This window comes from Periplaneta americana, chromosome 12, assembly GCF_040183065.1.
Source record: "Periplaneta americana isolate PAMFEO1 chromosome 12, P.americana_PAMFEO1_priV1, whole genome shotgun sequence".
Lineage (NCBI taxonomy): Eukaryota > Metazoa > Arthropoda > Insecta > Blattodea > Blattidae > Periplaneta > Periplaneta americana.
In genome coordinates, this window is record NC_091128.1 from 15,393,690 (window position 1) to 15,411,475 (window position 17,786).

The following is a 17,786-nucleotide window of genomic DNA, read 5'->3' on the forward strand; positions in this document are numbered from 1 at the left end:
TGATAACCTCAACATCCCCCCAAGACAATGTTACTAACAGTTTAGATTCTTTAACACAATATTTTCCGACAAAATTCCCAAATATTCAAATATTTCTAACAAACAAACAAGAAATAATTACAATTATTAAAAATCTAAAGTAAAAAAATCCTCAGGATATGATGAAATAAGAAACAAAATATTGAAAGCGAGTTCACATATTATAGCTGGGCGACTAAGTTATTTATGTAACTATTCAATGTTCAATGGTATATACCCAGAGAGATTAAAATATTCAGTGGTTATTCCTTTCTTCAAAAAGGGAGAAACAACGTCTCCAGAAAATTACAGACCCATATCACTTCTACCAGTCTTCTCCAAAATCTTTGAAAAAGTAATGTATAAAAGATTATATCATCATCTAGAAAGATACAACATTTTAGTCCCAGAACAATTTGGATTTAGGAAAAATAAAGGCACGGAAATTGCAACATTTAGTTTAACTGACAAAATTCTGGAGGCAGTTAATAAAAAATTACAAGTTGGAGGTATTTTCTGTGATTTAGTCAAAATATTTAACTGTATAAATCATAAAATGCTGCTAGACAAATTATATTATTATGGAATTAAAGGCGTTGCACACCAATGGTTTCACTCATATCTCATAGATAGGATATAGAAAGTCGAAATCAATACAACTATGAAATCTACCTCGACGTGAGGAACTATTAATAATGGAATTGCTCAAGGTTCTATATTAGGTTCCCTATCTTTTCTAGTGTTCATAAATGACCTTGCCCCCCTAATAAAAGATGTAAGTCGTCTCATATTATTTGCAGATGACACAAGTATAGTAATTACAGCCAATAACTCCAACACATTCCAATCTTCAACAGAAGTCATTCTCTTCAAAATATGTGACTGGTTCTTAGTCAATAAATTAGTATTAAATTGTAACCAAACTAACATAATTTAATTTAAATCCTGTTCTAATTCAACCTCGCAAATTTCATACGCTGTATTTAACAATAGATCTTGGCTTAAAAATCGATAATGTGTTAAATTGGAAAAATCATATTAAATAAATTACCTCCAAACTAAATTCAGCATGTTTTGCTATTAGATCTATGCAAAAGATAGTAAATATCAATACCTTAAAAATAATATACTTTGCATACTTTCACTCCGTAATGAGTTTTGGAATAATATTCTAGGGAAATTCCACACATAGTAACAGTACATTCTTATTACAAAGAAAGAGTAATTATAATAATAGTAGGTGCCAAACCTAGGGAATCGTGTAGGAATATTTAAAAAAAAACTACAAATAATGCCCATGGCTTGTCAGTATATTTTTTCATTAATAATCTTCCTCATACGTAATCGTGAAAACTTTGTAACTAATTCAACAGTTCATAGCATAAATACACGTCAAAAAATGACTTTCATACTCCATCGGCAAGTCTATCGTACTATCAAAAAGGAGTGCGTTATATACCAATAAAAATTTTTAATAGCGTCCCTATCGATATAAAAATGAAACTCAAAATATAAGATTATTTAGGGCCAAATTAAGAAGTACTTAATTTCTCACGCCTTCTATTCTGTGGGTGAATTCATGACATTCAATGACACTTCATGAAATTGATAGTAAAACTTCGTGTTGTACTATTAGATTATATTGTAAATCTCTTCTGTATATATTTCATCTAGACTGTGACTATAAATTAAGACTTTATAATAGTATTAAGTTTTTTGACTTGTTCCATATTATAGCTGTGAAGCAATGTATGAATACCATGGAATGTTAATAAATATAATACAATACAATACAAAGCGCAGGCATACGGCACGAGAATTCCAAGAGGATTTTCAGAAGGCTACAGGACAAAGGGTGAGTGACCAAACAATATGTAATAGACTGCATGAAAGCGATATCAGGTACAGGAAGTAGAAAAAAGTGCCAAACAACTGAGACTACGCTTTGCAAAGGAACACAGAAATTGGCAGTTGAGACGAGTGATGTTTCGTGTTTGGTAATGATGCACGTTTTGGTGTGTGGAGACGACCGGGAGAACTTCATATTGAAGATGTAGTCACTAAAAGAGTTCCTTTAAGAGAAGGTTCACTTATGCTCTGAGGAGAGATTACGTTGGATATGAGAACAGAGCTTGTAGTGATTCGGAGGAGGAGAAATGAAACAGGTATGTGAATGAAGTTCTTAATCCCCATGTACGACCTGTAGCAGAACGTATGAGAAAAGAACTTTTACTGGTCCATGTCAAAGCCCATCCCCATATTTCTCGGTGTGTACAAGATTTTCTTACCCAATGCCACATCAACGTCCTGGAGTGGCCTCCCTGCTGTCAGGACCTTAATCCAATATGACATCTGTGGGATCATCTTAAAAGAAGGGTTCGTAAGCATCCACATCCGCCACAAACGCTCCAACAATAATTAGAGGAGACTCTACAAGAAGAGTGGCAAGAAATTTCACAACCTAACATTCGCAGGCTAATCAGAAGTATGCCAAATCTCTGTGCTGCCGTAATTCGGGAAAGAGGAGGAAACACATATTACTGAGACTGAATAGAAAAGAAAACATTTTTGTTTTACAGAGACTGGATTAATCTTGCACAGAATAGGGACGATGGCGGGCTTATGTGAGGGCGGCAATGAAATCGCGGTTTCCTTAAAAGCCATTTGTAAGTGAGTAAGTATATTTACAAGTTTCATTTTCATTTTAGACATCTTCAACTGTTTTTGTTCTTAACATGAGTACTAAATGTTTAATTTGAGTTTTCTATTGTAGGAGTTGGCAATAAACTACAAGGTATTTTTCTGGATAATTCATTTTGTACAAAATATTTTCTGTACTATAAATATAACAATCCAAAAACATGACAACTTTTTTTTATTTTGAGGAGTGTATGTACAAGAATCACAAAATATATTCAGATCACTTTAGATTACCGGACTTCAATAACTATAATAAGGTAAGTAAAAATAAGGTGTAATAAATTGGAAAAGTATACCGAAGTTTCAAATTCGTTGTGTTTTTACTTGTAATAATGGACTGAAAATAACAGTTATTCCTTCACTGAATTTAATGGCTTCTTCTTCCGAAAATATAGGTCAAAATCAAAGCACAATAAAAGAACCGATTAGATCCCAAATAAACATATTAGATCTTGCATCGAGAATGCTCCGATTTCTCTGATATCAGACGGACGATACTCCTTTACCAAGTAATTAGAAAGAGCATTAGCAATTACATATCCTCTATATTAACTGAATCAGTTACTAAACTGCATAAATCTACTTTACTTTCTACATACAAAACACAATTTCTTTATAGCTAGTTTCTCCGTATAAAAATTGAATGTCTAGAATTTTTTTTAACCAAACAGTGTGCGTTGGGATGCGTAACATGAAAATGTGAATTGTTCATTTTGTGAAGAAAGTGGACTCATGTTGTTCATAATAAGTGATATCATGTAGTTATATGGACAAGATAATTTGCCTAGCACTATATTTTAAAGGCATTATTAATATTTCACTAAATTAAGTTCATTTTTTAGAATGCAAGAAATCCTAAAAGATAAAAAAAATGCCTCAAGAGGAAATGACAGCTCCGAACACAGCAAGTTCAAATGCTGATTTAATTAAAATTGTTCGAAATTATGAATTCATTACTCACAAGTGCGCTTTAAAAAGGAACTGCAAAACGGTATTCCAGTTACGACAAAAGTTTTGCCGCAATATTCCATTATTGCTCATCTCAAGGCTAACAATTTTAAGAAAAAAATTATGTTTACCAACAGTTAGATCTCTCCAAAACTGACTTCATGAATTTGGTATAGATCCTGATATAAATCCCACCATTTTACAATTAATAAATTAAAAATAATATCCGTTATATTACCATTGAATTAAAAATATTGTATCTGTTATTACTGTATAAAAAATGTCTTTAAAGGAAAATATAACTTATAATGCTAAAGCAGACACTATGAGGGATTCATTAAATTAGGTACAGATAGGCCTAATCAACAAACTTCAACCGACGAAAATATTTCAGAAGTACCACTTGCAAACCAAGCAAGATTTCATTATTCGAGAAAAGTGCAAAAATTTAAGGCAAACAATAGGTTATTTCCTATTAAAAGATGCTATGCCTACAGAGATTTTAAAATCTCATCTACTTGATATAATAGATAAAACACAAATACAGACTGTTTCCACTTTGCCATTATTTTCACTGATAAATATTTCAATGTGCTAATAAATTGTTACATCCAAAATAATATGGATAACCATTAGCTAAGAAACGAAATAGGCGATGTATGAAAGCTTCTATAGTTATGCACAAATAATCATCATTACATTTGAAAATATGAGAATTGTGTCATTTCATTTCTATTCCAATCACTTTGTAACTTCTCATTAATTTAGAATGTTGTGAACATTGTGATTCTTTAATAATGCTACTGATTTAAATTTTCTTATTCACATCAAATACACACCTCTCCGATGAAGGTATGCTGCTTAAAAAATAATAGTTACTCGCTCACGCAACATTCACATAGGAAAATAAAAGGAACAGATATTTGAATTTTAATTTCTTCTGTCCATTAGTATTGAACCAGTTCGTGTTCAAGCCGAAATAACTTACTTACTTACAAATGGCTTTTAAGGAACCCGGAGGTTCATTGCCGCACTCACATAGGTTAAGGTTGAGTATATCGCACCACTTTAGCATTTATAACTTTTATTGAACAATACAGTTTTTATTTTCTACATTCCTTTACAGAAATACATTCCCAGAACACTTACCTTTCATGTAAAAAGAATTTTTGAATTTGATTTAATATTTTTGAAGTAGAATGACATTTTCGAAACACTTGTCAGTGGTGCCATTTCCTAAATAGCACCTGCGGTTTCTTAAATCGCACCTCTTTAACTGCTGGGAACAGGATGAAGGAAAGCTTTTAATATTGAACATATTGAACAGTATTTAATATGAATAATATAATAAATGAAAATTACAAGTTTATTGAAATTAATGAAAGAGAATAACGCATCTTCAAATGAAATTGAAAAAATAGAGCATAAATTACCTAATATTTAAACTTCCTGAATGCGTTTTTTTACACACTTGCCATGTCATTCACCAGGCAGTTCAGACTGTACACTGTGTCATCTTTTCTCCACGATTATATCGAAGCCATCTGAGAACTGCTTCATGATTTAGTTGTCTGAAATGGTTTGAAGATAGAAACATCTAAAGGCTGGGCCTCTTGAGTATTATGACGAGGAAGCTGAAATAGGAGCACATCATTTTCCCGAGATAATCTAGCTTCTAATTTTTGGAATGGTTCGTATAGGTGGACATACAGAAGCAGCACTTTTTTCTATGGCAGGTTTGAGTGGAAAATAAAATGTTTGAGCTATTCGACAAATAGTTCACTGTTGATGTAACCTGAATCAGAGCAAACAAATAACGATCCTGGAAGAACACCAGCTGATAATGTAGAATGCACTGTTTGACTTTTAAAAATTTTCGTAGGTGGCACAAAATATCTGGTGCGCTTGTACAACACACACTTGTTGTATTAACGCCCTTTTCACCACTTGATATTGCACCCACCTGATGCATTCCTCGTTCAGTTAAAATTTTTTGGCCTTCTTTTGTACGGTTAGAATTGCTAAAGTTGCTCATATCGCACCGGTGCGAATTAGGCACCTACAAAGTGGTGCGAATTAAGAAACTACGTCATAATTAATTATTTCCTTCATTCTATCCTATAATCACCACATGTTCGAAAATCGTTCTAAGTTAAATGTTCTTCAATATTTCTTTTAACCAATAATATCTTAAGATTATGGATTCCTTTGCATACAAATCCGTTATTTAGTTACAAAATGTTAGCTAAATATACATCCACCTGAGTGATTATATTAAATACTCTATCACCACGTTGCTAGCACAAAGACGTGGCAGAAATCAAGTGACATGATGGAAGTTCATATGGTAGATTGTAACAATACCACTAGATGCTACACTACTACAGTAACTTGTTTTAAACTAGGAGAGGTGCCATTTAGGAAGCGGTGCGATTTATGCTACTCTGCTATCCTGAGCAAGATTAATTCAGTTTCTACTATCATATCCCACCTCCCTCAAATCCATTTTTATATTATCCTCCCATCTACGTCTCGGTCTCGCCAAAGGTCCTTTTCCCTTCGGCCTCCCAACAACACTCTATATGCATTCATGGAATCGCCCATATTGCTACATGCCCTGCCCATCTCAAACGTCTGGATTTAATACTCTTAATTATGTCAGGTGACAAATCTTATAATCTTATTCCTTTTTTATGGTCATGCCAAAGAATCAATCCCATTCCAAGGTTTATGTTGTGGTTTCGTAACAAGTTATTTTTTACGATGATGGGTTGTTAGCCAGTTGCCCAACCCCCAAGCTGGATAACCATCCATTATCAGCTGTCCGAAACTGCTTATTCAATATATTCGCAGCTACCTTTCATATCAGAGAGAAAGGAATTGGCCACCCTACCCCATTATCTCCTAGCCTAGTTGCCTCATGTGTGATACCTTATTGGTGTTACTTCCGACAGTTGACTAAACAACCTGCATATCTGTAGGCTATCTCTTCTTTCCGCAACCTGAGAACGCGCTATGCCGTGGTGACAGAGATCCACATATGTACATGGGTATAATAATGGGTATGGCCGAAATAACTTTTTTTAATAAAATACAAATTTATAGCAAGTACAGTTACATCAGATCTGTGCATACCTTTTGAAAAATTCCAATGAATAATTTTCTGCAGTGTTAAACTATGTCCAACGAATGAATCGTAGTAGACTTTAAAAGCCATTCTTCAATACCGTCCCCAAGGGAAGAAATCTTCGGGCAGTACAAAAAAGGTGGATCGAGAATGATTCACCGAGACCGTAACAGACCATGGATATTATATTTGTTTGGATGATAATTATATTTTCACAATCCCTTAACCATTCCACCATCTTAAAGCGACAAATGTCTCGTTGCAGTTCTATCCAGTTTTATGTGGTCATAGTTTGCTGCTTCTTACAAATGATAACCTTTTACAATCTGAGTCAAAAATGTAGCTATGCCATCTAAATCTTCTAGCATTTGTACTTGAAATCCAAAATAATCTACTATTTTCAACACAACGAAACACAACAGAAGACATATAATACGCGCGCGCAAAAGAAAAAATCGTTTGTTTTGAACTCAAAATCTATCACATTAATTTGTTAAATTCATTGCTATAAAACCTCATTTATCTATAGTCCAGAATACTTAAAGGCCCTTTTAACTTATGAAATGTACTTTTAGGTAGAAAATGATTATAATAGATCAGGTGTAGAGATTAGTTTCTTGAAAACCCGAGCGTCGTACGAAAAATACAGTGTGTTCGTAGCTCGGCCGGACCGTTCCGCTGCGGCCTTGGACTGGGTGAAGATTGGCGTGCCTGCCGCCAGAGTAGTGCTGTAGCTACCGCTGACGCGCCAGTCAATCGAGTTGGATCTGTCCTGAGGGAAAGACGTTTGTGTGCGTCTTGTGAGTAAAATTGTGTTGTCTCGTGGTGATAAAGTGTCTATTAATAATGGTTGAGTACACTTTAGGACAACGTATTTTTCTCTATGATGCAAGAAGGTGTCGAAGAGAATTTGAACATCGCTTTGCAGGTGTTCGAATTCCTTGCAAGTGGTAACGAAACTTCAGAAATTTAAGCCGTACAGGGTAACTGTAGTTCATGCTTTACAACCACAAGACCCTGTAAGTAGGGTCAATTATTGCCATTTGTTTTTGCAGTCCGTTCATTATGGCGACGTGGACCCACTTTTAACGTTCTTCACTGATGAAGAGTGGTTTCATCTTCACGGTCACGTTTCTACTCAGAACAATAGATCCTGGGCTACCGAAAATTCCCATATTATTGATGAAGTTCCTCACCACGCTGCAAGGTTGCGTTTTGGTGTGCAGTGAGTGCGAGTAGAATTATCGGTCCTATATTTTTCGATACAACAGTTGATTCACACGTGTATGGAACTTCTATTTTAAATAATTTTTTTCCGCAACTAACAAGAAATGAACGATTGAGTGGCTGGTTTCAGCAGGATTCAGCTACAGCGCACACCGCTGCCAATTCTATGCATGAGTTGCGAAGTGTGTTTGATGACAGAATAATTAGTCGAGGATTGTGGTCACCTCGTTCCCCTGACCTATCTCCATGCGATTTTTACTTATGGGGAACGTTAAAGAATAAAGTGTACGCATCAAATCCGCACACGTTACAAGAATTGAAGGACAACATCACGAGAGAAATACAGGCAATCAGTCAACATGAACTTTTGCGAGTGAACCAGAATTGAATCGGTCGGAGCTAAAAGGAATTAAGTCACTTTTGACAACTTTTCAGGAGAAGCAAAAAATATTCCACTAATAACACAAATATTATATTTTTATGTTATAGAAGACAAAAGAATATTTAAATGTCTTAGTTCCTTCTTCCACCGTTCGATGCACATGACATCAGTTGTTCAAATTGTTGCATAACCAAAAACTTCATATTTTGACTTAATTCCTTTTAGCTCCGACCGATTCAATTGTTTTCGGATATATAGGGAATGTTCACTTTCAACATCTGTTGTGATGCAGGTAAGCCTAATGTTAGTAGAGTAGTTAGTGTTCCGTACCCATGACTTGCGGGTCATTCACCTGTAACTCTGGCGACAGGCGCAGCAATCTTCACCCAGTCCAAGGCCGCCGCGGAACGGTCCGGCCGAGCAACGAACGCACTGTAGTAGGGTAGAGTAGCATAAATCGCACTGCTTTCTAAATGGCACCACTGCTAGTTTAAAACAAGTTACTGTAGTAGTGTAGCATCTAGTGGTATTGTTACAATCTACCATATGAACTTCCACCATGTCACTTGATTTCTGCCACGTCTTTGTGTCAGCAGCGTGGTGATAGTGTATGTAATATAATCGCTCAGGTGGATGTATATTTAGCTAACATTTTGTAACTAAATAACGGATTTGTATGCAAAGGAATCCATAATCTTAAGATATTATTGGTTAAAAGAAATAATGAAGAACATTTAACTTAGTACGATTTTCGAACATGTGGTGATTATAGGCTAGAATGAAGGAAATAATTAATTATGACGTAGTTTCTTAATTCGCACCACTTTGTAGGTGCCTAATTCGCACCGGTGCGATATGAGCAACTGTAGCAATTCTAGCCGTACAAAAGAAGGCCAAAAAAGTTTAACTGAACGAGGAATGTATCAGGTGGGTGCAATATCAAGTGGTGAAAAGGGCGTTAATACAACAAGTGTGTGTTGTACAAGCGCACCAGATATTTTGTGCCACCTACGAAAATTTTTAAAAGTCAAACAGTGCATTCTACATTATCAGCTGGTGTTCTTCCAGGATCGTTATTTGTTTGCTCTGATTCAGGTTACATCAACATAGTCGAATAGCTCAAACATTTTATTTTCCACTCAAACCTGCCATAGAAAAAAGTGCTGCTTCTGTATGTCCACCTATACGAACCATTCCAAAAATTAGAAGCTAGATTATCTCGGGAAAATGATGTGCTCCTATTTCAGCTTCCTCGTCATAATACTCAGAGGCCCAGCCTTTAGATGTTTCTATCTTCAAACCATTTCAGACAACTAAATCATGAAGCAGTTCTCAGATGGCTTCGATATAATCGTGGAGAAAAGATGACACAGTTTACAGTCTGAACTGCCTGGTGAATGACATGGCAAGTGTGTAAAAAAACGCATTCAGGAAGTTTAAATATTAGGTAATTTATGCTCTATTTTTTTCAATTTCATTTGAAGATGCGTTACTCTCTTTCATTAATTTCAATAAACTTGTAATTTGCATTTATTACATTATTCATATTAAATACTGTTCAATATGTTCAATATTAAAATCTTTCCTTCATCCTGTTCCCAGCAGTTAAAGAGGTGCGATTTAAGAAACCGCAGGTGCTATTTAGGAAATGGCACCACTGACAAGTGTTTCGAAAATGTCATTCTACTCCAAAAATATTATATAAAATTGAAGGATTCTTTTTTACACGAAAGGTAAATGTTCTGGGAATGTATTTCTGTAAAGGAATGCAGAAAATAAAAACTGTATTGTTCAATAAAAGTTATAAATGCTAAAGTGGTGCGATATACGCAACCATACCCTACTATCGAAAATCATGTTTAAAAGTCGCCGGAGTTGGAGTAGTGAAGTCACACAGTCCAGCTCTGCGAAACTTGTTCACTGCATCAGTGATCAGTAGATCCCGGATGTTTAGGCATTTATAACAGTTAAAATAGGCAGGCAAAAATGGCAATAAAAATAAAAAAAAAGGCACAATATGAAAAAAGCGTTATAAATTTAAAAAACACAACGCAGAACTGCATGCATTATATTCTTCACCTGACATAATAAAATTATGAACATTAATTCCAGACGTTTGAGATGGGCAGGACATGCAGCACATATGGGCGAATCCAGAAATGCAAATAGAGTGTTGGTTGGGAGGCCGGAGGGAAAAAGACCTTCGGGGAGGCCGAGACGTAGATGGTACGATAATATTAAAATAGTTTTGAGGGAGATGGGATATGATGATAGAGACTGGATTAATCTTGCAGAGTTTAGGGACCGATGGCGGGCTTGTGTGAGAGCGGCAATGAACCTCCGGGTTCCTTAAAAGCCATTTGTAAGTAAGTAAGTTGACACATGTTGACTTATGAACAGACATCGGATTCTAGGGCAAATGCCTATTTTGTTTCTCTAGGAGAAATATAAAAATAATTATTAATATTTGTGTTTCATGGAAATTGAAAGGTATTCAAAGAGTTTTATAGTGCCCTAAAATGCCCTAAAACGGTTATTAGAGCCTAATTTGTTAATATTCGCCTAAAAATGCCTAACTCACTGTAAAGTTTCGCATTTTACTCTTACTTTTTATAATTTATACATGCATTCACTGCGAAATTTAAGGCATTTAAAAATTGGAAAGTTTGCTTCACACCGGCCATGAAACCATTGATAAAGGAAACAAAATGTTTTGAATCTCACGACACTCGCAATAGATTTCACCGAATTTAACATGTTTGGAGGCATAAATGCCGACAAAGAACCAACCTTAGTTTTGAAGCAGGCAACAATCACAACATGTGCTGCTACCGATTCAGAGATATACTATACTATAAAAATGACTGTTTTCGGTCTGAAACCGATTAGCTGTACTGCCCTTCAGAGTGTCATAAAATCACAATTTTTGGAGAAAGAGTGTTTTTGAAATATTTATGAAAAGTCGTAAAACTGCGAATTAGTAGGGTAAACCGTTACAAAATATTTAAAAGAATGGCCCTCCTAGTGTTAACACTACCAGGAAATGCAACAATAAGTGGAACTTTGTATTTTTGTCCAATTGAATCTCAATAACAACAGTTCATTTGAATGCTCGTTAACAGTTGCTCTTTCCCTCACCTTATTTGTGTTGAGAAGTTTTGAGCGGTAGGACGTTTTCCTGTGAAGTTTAACGCGATAATGCCGATTGTTCGAACCCACTAACTTTGTGATAGAAATACGGCAATAGAACAATTAGGATTTTATTTTAATTCAGTTTACTTTACATTTTTAGATTTCGCAAGAAAAGAAGTGCCACCTAAAGCAGCATGTGCAAGGAGTGGCTCATAAGGCTAAAGCTCAGCAGAAAAATAAACTGCAACAAACTTTACTAACACAGCCTACTTCATCCAATCACAGCAGCAATTTCTATGCTGATTTAACCAGAGCGTTTGTTGCTGCTAACATTCCCTGGAATGCAATTGAAAATCCGGTTTTAAGACAGTTTTTACAAAAATACTGCAAACAAAATATCCCATCTGAGTCGACCCTAAGAAAAAATTACTTAGACAGAATATACAATGAAACTTTAGCTTCCATTCGGGAGGATATAGGTGATTCTTACATATGGGTCTCTGTGGATGAAACCTCAGATCCTATGAATAGGTATATAGCAAATATGGTAGTAGGAAAACTTAGTCCTGATGGACCTTCGATTCCACACCTCGTATGTGTTAAGGAACTTTCGAAAGTGAATAGCCAAGCCATTGCTTATTTTGTAAATAAAGGCCTACAGTCTTTATACTCAGGTAATATAGACGATTCTAAAGTTCTGTTGTTTTGTACTGATGCTGCCTCATACATGGTTGCTGCAGCTCCACTTCTTAAAACATTTTATCCTAACCTCACGCATGTAACCTGTCTAGCACATGGCCTTCACAGGGTTTCTGAAACAATCCGGAATGAATTTCCTCTTGTCAATTCGTTTATTTCTAACACAAAAAAATGTTTTTGTAAAGCCCCATCCAGGATTTCAATATTCAGAGAGAACTTTCCAGATATCCCACTCCCACCTCAGCCGGTTGTTACACGATGGGGAACCTGGATTCAGTCAGTGGTGTATTATTCTAAGTATTTTAAAGAAGTGGTCACAGTTATTGATAAATTACCTGAAACTGATAGTGCAGCATGTGTGAAAGCAGTGAAAGATTGTCTGAATGACTCACGAGTGAAAAACGATATTGCCTACATAACATCAAACTTTTCTTTCATACCTGCAAGCATTGAACAATTAGAACGTGAAAAACAATCTCTTTGTAGCCAAATAGTAATAGTAAAGGAAGCTCAAGTGAACATACATTCAGCTTTGGGCGAAACTGGGAAAAAAAGTAAAAAATAAGTGGGACAACGTATTAAATAAGAATGTAGGATTTTCATTGTTGGAAAAAGTATCAAGAGTGATATCGGGAGAAAGTGTAAATGTTCCAGTAAGTATTGATGTTTCTATTGTACCTAATTTAAAATTTGCGCCTCTCACATCAGTTTCGGTTGAAAGAAGTTTTTCTGCTTTCAAAATGATTCTCACTGACAAAAGGCAAAGGTTAACTGTGGAGAATTTAGAAAAAATTCTGGTGGTGTACTGTGCAGATAATTATAATAAAGTCTGAGCATGGAACTGAATTTCAATAACTTAAAATGAGTAATCTTGATATCAATAATCATTATTTCATTAGTTTCAATATATTAAATTTGTGCAGCTCTGTTTATAAATATAATATAGTATTCTTTTTTGATGTTTAAACATACTTTTTTGTGCGTATTTTAGTGTATAACTAAAAATTTCAGTGAAAGAAATAAGTATGATACCTTGATGTGCCTAAAATGCCTATTTTCATTAAAATAGAGCCTAATTTTACAAATTTTGAGCTTATTTTAGGCGCCTAAAACTGGAATTTTTAGTGCCTAAAAATCCGATGTCTACTTATGAAATACTTTTTTTCGTGATGAACTGACTTTTCACAAACCTTATATAACAAAACTGTTCCATCGGTTGAAAACATAGTATTGGCACCAAATTCACTAACGTAAGCATGAAGGTTACTTTTCAATGGTTTACTGAATTCAGGCATTCTAGCTAACCGGTCTTATATCCTCTATCATCCGAAAATAACTGATTGTTCCTCACTCAATTTCTTTCTCCTACAATAATAAAAACGTGTAGCACATCGGCGCGCCAGCCAGAGTAACGACAGGCAGATCAAAGAAAAGGTTAACAACAATAACTGATCTGTCGATTGCATACTGTTCTAAACCTATGTTGTCTCGTCTTTTTCAAACAGCAGGGCGTACAAACGAGAAACACGACTACTTTATAACTAACAATAATAATAATAATAATAATAATAATAATAATAATAATACTTTCATGCTATCTAATGCAATACCTGTACGTACTCTCCCTGGTAGAACTCTTGACTCAACCCGTTGCAGAAGATGCGACGAGCAAGAAACGCTTCCTCACGTCTTGGGTTTCTGCCATCATGGAGAATTGCTCCGAATCAACAGACATAATACGGTTCGTTCTCTCATCGCAGCTTCACTCCGTCAGAATACTTCCTATGAGGTTTATGAGGAGGTTGGTTGCGTCTCTTCTGATGGCTCTGCTAGACGGGCTGATATCATCATAATTGATCGGCAGAAGGATAAGGGTGTCATTCTTTATCCCACAATCCGTTTTGAGATGCATGAGCAACAGCCACAAGAGGTGTGTCGTGAAAAACAAGTCATATATGAGCCTTGTTGTCAGCATCTTGGAACACAATACCACATCACACATTGGACAGTTTTTGGGCTCATGTTCGGTGCCCGTGGCACGATCCCACGTGAAACTCTAAATCAACTTAAACAATATAAAATTTCTGATGCAACGATTGTTGCCATAGGATCTCACGTGTTAAAATCATCCTTAGCTATAATTAGTAATCATTTGTACCCGATATTTTTTTATTGTAAATGATTTCCTACGTTTTCTTATCTTAATGTTTTTTTCTTTTTCTTTCCAAGTGTCACAAAATCGTTTTCTTTACTTATTATTCTTTCTGAATTGATTAGTAGGCCAATCTATCGAACCCTTATTTAGGGCGGCTTTTGTTTCTACAAATTATCTATCATTAATTAAATAAATATGTAAATTACAGTTATTAATTACCTGACATCCTAGCTCTCATCTGAACTGCTTCCTTCACTGTCACCTACGCTTATAATGAACGAGTCTCTGTCGTTTTCAGAGTCGCGAACAATATATTGGCGTTCTATTTCTCTTGTCCTTTTAACACACTTTGTCCACAATTCCGAATTTATAAGTTCAATACATTCTCGTATAGTTCTGCATACACTGTCACTACGTGATGGAGTCACATTTCGTTTTCGAACTTCATGTTTTAAGCGCGCCCAAATAGGCCTAAGTTCAATTGCATTTAAATTACAGTGGTATGGAGGGCAACCGCAAGTCCTCATGGCCGAAATCTCTTGCAATCATGACAAACTTTCTACTGATATTAGCTTCTTTTATAACTTCAAGCAATACATATATAGTGGGGAATGGATTACGTACTTCTAGTGCACCATGAAACTAATAATATCATCCTTTCTTGTGGATCTATTCGGCAGCCTAAACTGTAGCCTGGAATGATAAGCAGCGTTATCCGTTACAATCATACATGGAGGGCTTGTTGGAAGATTTTTCATTAATTTGGTTGTAAACCAGTCCTCGAAAATTTCAGAATTCATTTCATCATGTGAATCTGCTTTGGAATCACCTATATTTCTAGCTGAAAGCAAGAAACAATTTGGAACCCAGCCGTCACTACTACTTGCATGCAAAACCATAATTTGTTTCCCGCGAGATACAGGGGCACTGAAGGCACATGAGCAACTCCCATCATCCCAACCTCTTTTGGGGACATCATGGGTGTCATACCATGTCTCGTCCAAAAATATAATTTTATGGCCTGCCGATCTTTTAGAACGAAGTGTGTTCAAATATTTGTACCTCCACGTTACTATACTCGACGACTCCATTATCACGCGTCTTTTGTTAAGAATTCGGAACCTGAATCCTAACTTTTTACAATAATTTCTTTGTAAGGGAATTCACACGTGTGTTGAAGTTCTATGAATATTTCACTGACTGTTGCGCGACTGTCCATTTATAAAAAAATCATACACCGTTCGACGAATCAGATCGCAGGTGAAGTTATCAGCTTTTTCAAATTTCTGTTTTTTATTTTTACATATTTTGGGTGTTTTAGGACCTCTTTCTACAACTCTGCTTACGGCTTGCCTACTTAATCCAACAGCTTTTGCGGTCTCTGTAATCGGTCCCTTGCCCAATTTATTACTTTTGACGTAGGCATACACATTACAAATTATTTTCTGAGACTGTTCATACATTTGCTACCTGTAATTGTCTTACTTCTACTAGTTGAAGAAGCATACGCATTTACATTACTTTCAACTTCATCATCGCCTTCCCACGCCCTCCACATCTTAAATATTAACACCAACTTGCAACTTCCACTTGAAATGCTTTACTAAACTGAACGAAACATTTGTTATTAAAAATGGCAACCTTGGTTCTTACTCCACGTGGACTTGATATGTACACGTCAAAATTCAATCCTGGACTGCCATTGGCGGCAACAGTTTTTTGTAGAATATGATTGGAGCGATGGGACTGAAAGAACCACAATCAGAAGCGACAAACAATAACTTATAAATATCAAAGCCTCGCCGGTCGTTACTCAGGCTAGCGCGGCAATAATAACAGTAAGCTTTGGAAATATGGAAGCAAAGAATTGAAAATAATCCTACGCGACAACTTCTATGAGATCAAGCTTAATATTGAAAATTATAAAGCTGATTATTGGTATCGTGAAGACAAAACATTATATTTGTAACTGTGGATTGTCGATCATTATTCATATTATTATCGCCGCGGTCTCATGCTTAACATTCGGCAGGTGTTTCAGCGGCCTCGTGAGTAACATTCGGCAGATTTTTTAAATTCAATTATATTATTGTTTTGAATGTCTTGTGTCGCCGCTCCAATCACTCTCCTCAATTTCAATGTTGCAACCAATAAGCTGCTTCCATTATAAAATGACATCTATTTTTCTATTCCACGTGGATTAAAACTGAGGTTGCAGTGTCTTGTGCTGAGGACGAACATTAAAGTATGAGATTAAAATTATTATTAAATAATTATTATTAAGAGTTAAGAATGTCAACGTACTCGTATATGAAACAACAACAACAACAATAATAATAATAATAATAATAATAATAATAATAATAATAATAATAATAATGTGATGTTATGTGAGGTTTTAGTTCCTCACGACTAGATGGCACCTTTGGTATTGGTTAGTACGCATTTACGCTAGATGGCGTAACTTTAGATGCTTGTCTTCAAACAAATGCTTTCCCTCAGAGCGGGCACTGGACTGGCTCCCTCCACTCACACTTGCGCAAAGGACTTGTTTCGGTTCTTGTACTCCACAGATTTCAGAAACGGAGTATAGTGTTAATTAACTTCACAATCCCTCCTTATTTTCCATCGTTTACGTAAAGTGAATTCAGTAATTAAAAGTCGAATAGTAAAAATGATACATTTTCCGTGCATTTCTCGAAGTATGTATAATACTGTGGGTATGTGAAGTTTCTGTATTTTCTGCTTGGTAACATGTAATGCTCTTTGTTCATGGGTCTATGACTGACACCTTCCACATAATTATGTAGAATACTGTTTGATTGTGAAATTAATTTGTATTAGTTAATATGTAATGTTGCCTGTAAATAAGTTTTTCTAAAGATGTACTGCAAAATGAAGGTTGTACAAGTATATTCGGGAATCTTAAAAACTAAGTTGTGTAAACAATGCCACCTCTTGACATAGCGTAAGCGATAGGTCCATAAATTGTTATAATAGTATGGTAATAATATATTCTGTCTTTATGAAATAAAATTATCTTATTTGTTGCATTTGTAGGCATGAATTTCACAAGTTCTGCATCGATCCTTGGTTGCTGGAACACAGAACGTGCCCCATGTGCAAGATGGACATTCTAAAACACTACGGATTTGTGGTAAGTTTTTTTCTGTCTACAGTGGCATGTATTATGGCTGACTTCGTCTGTACAGTACAGTACAGTGTCTTTACTGTATTTTTACTTCTCATATCAGAATGATTACTGCGAACTATTAATTGGCAACGTGGCTCGTAAAAGTACTGTTTCACAATACGGTATATTATATTCGTCCAAGTACAGTGGGTCACACTGAAAATGGTACAACGAGTCTAGTAGGCTACTAGTAACTGCGGCTTCT

At 35.5% G+C, this 17,786-nt stretch overlaps 1 protein-coding gene across 2 annotated transcripts in view; it reads left to right on the forward strand.

Moving 5' to 3' along the window:
* The window catches only part of LOC138710188 (E3 ubiquitin-protein ligase goliath-like), a 666,952-nt gene that overhangs the window by 597,035 nt on the left and 52,131 nt on the right, over positions 1–17,786 (forward strand). For both annotated transcript variants that reach the window (XM_069840830.1, XM_069840831.1), the window contains exon 6: positions 17,449–17,545. In XM_069840830.1, coding sequence (XP_069696931.1) covers positions 17,449–17,545 — 97 coding nt within the window. The remainder of the gene's footprint in view (positions 1–17,448; positions 17,546–17,786) is intronic.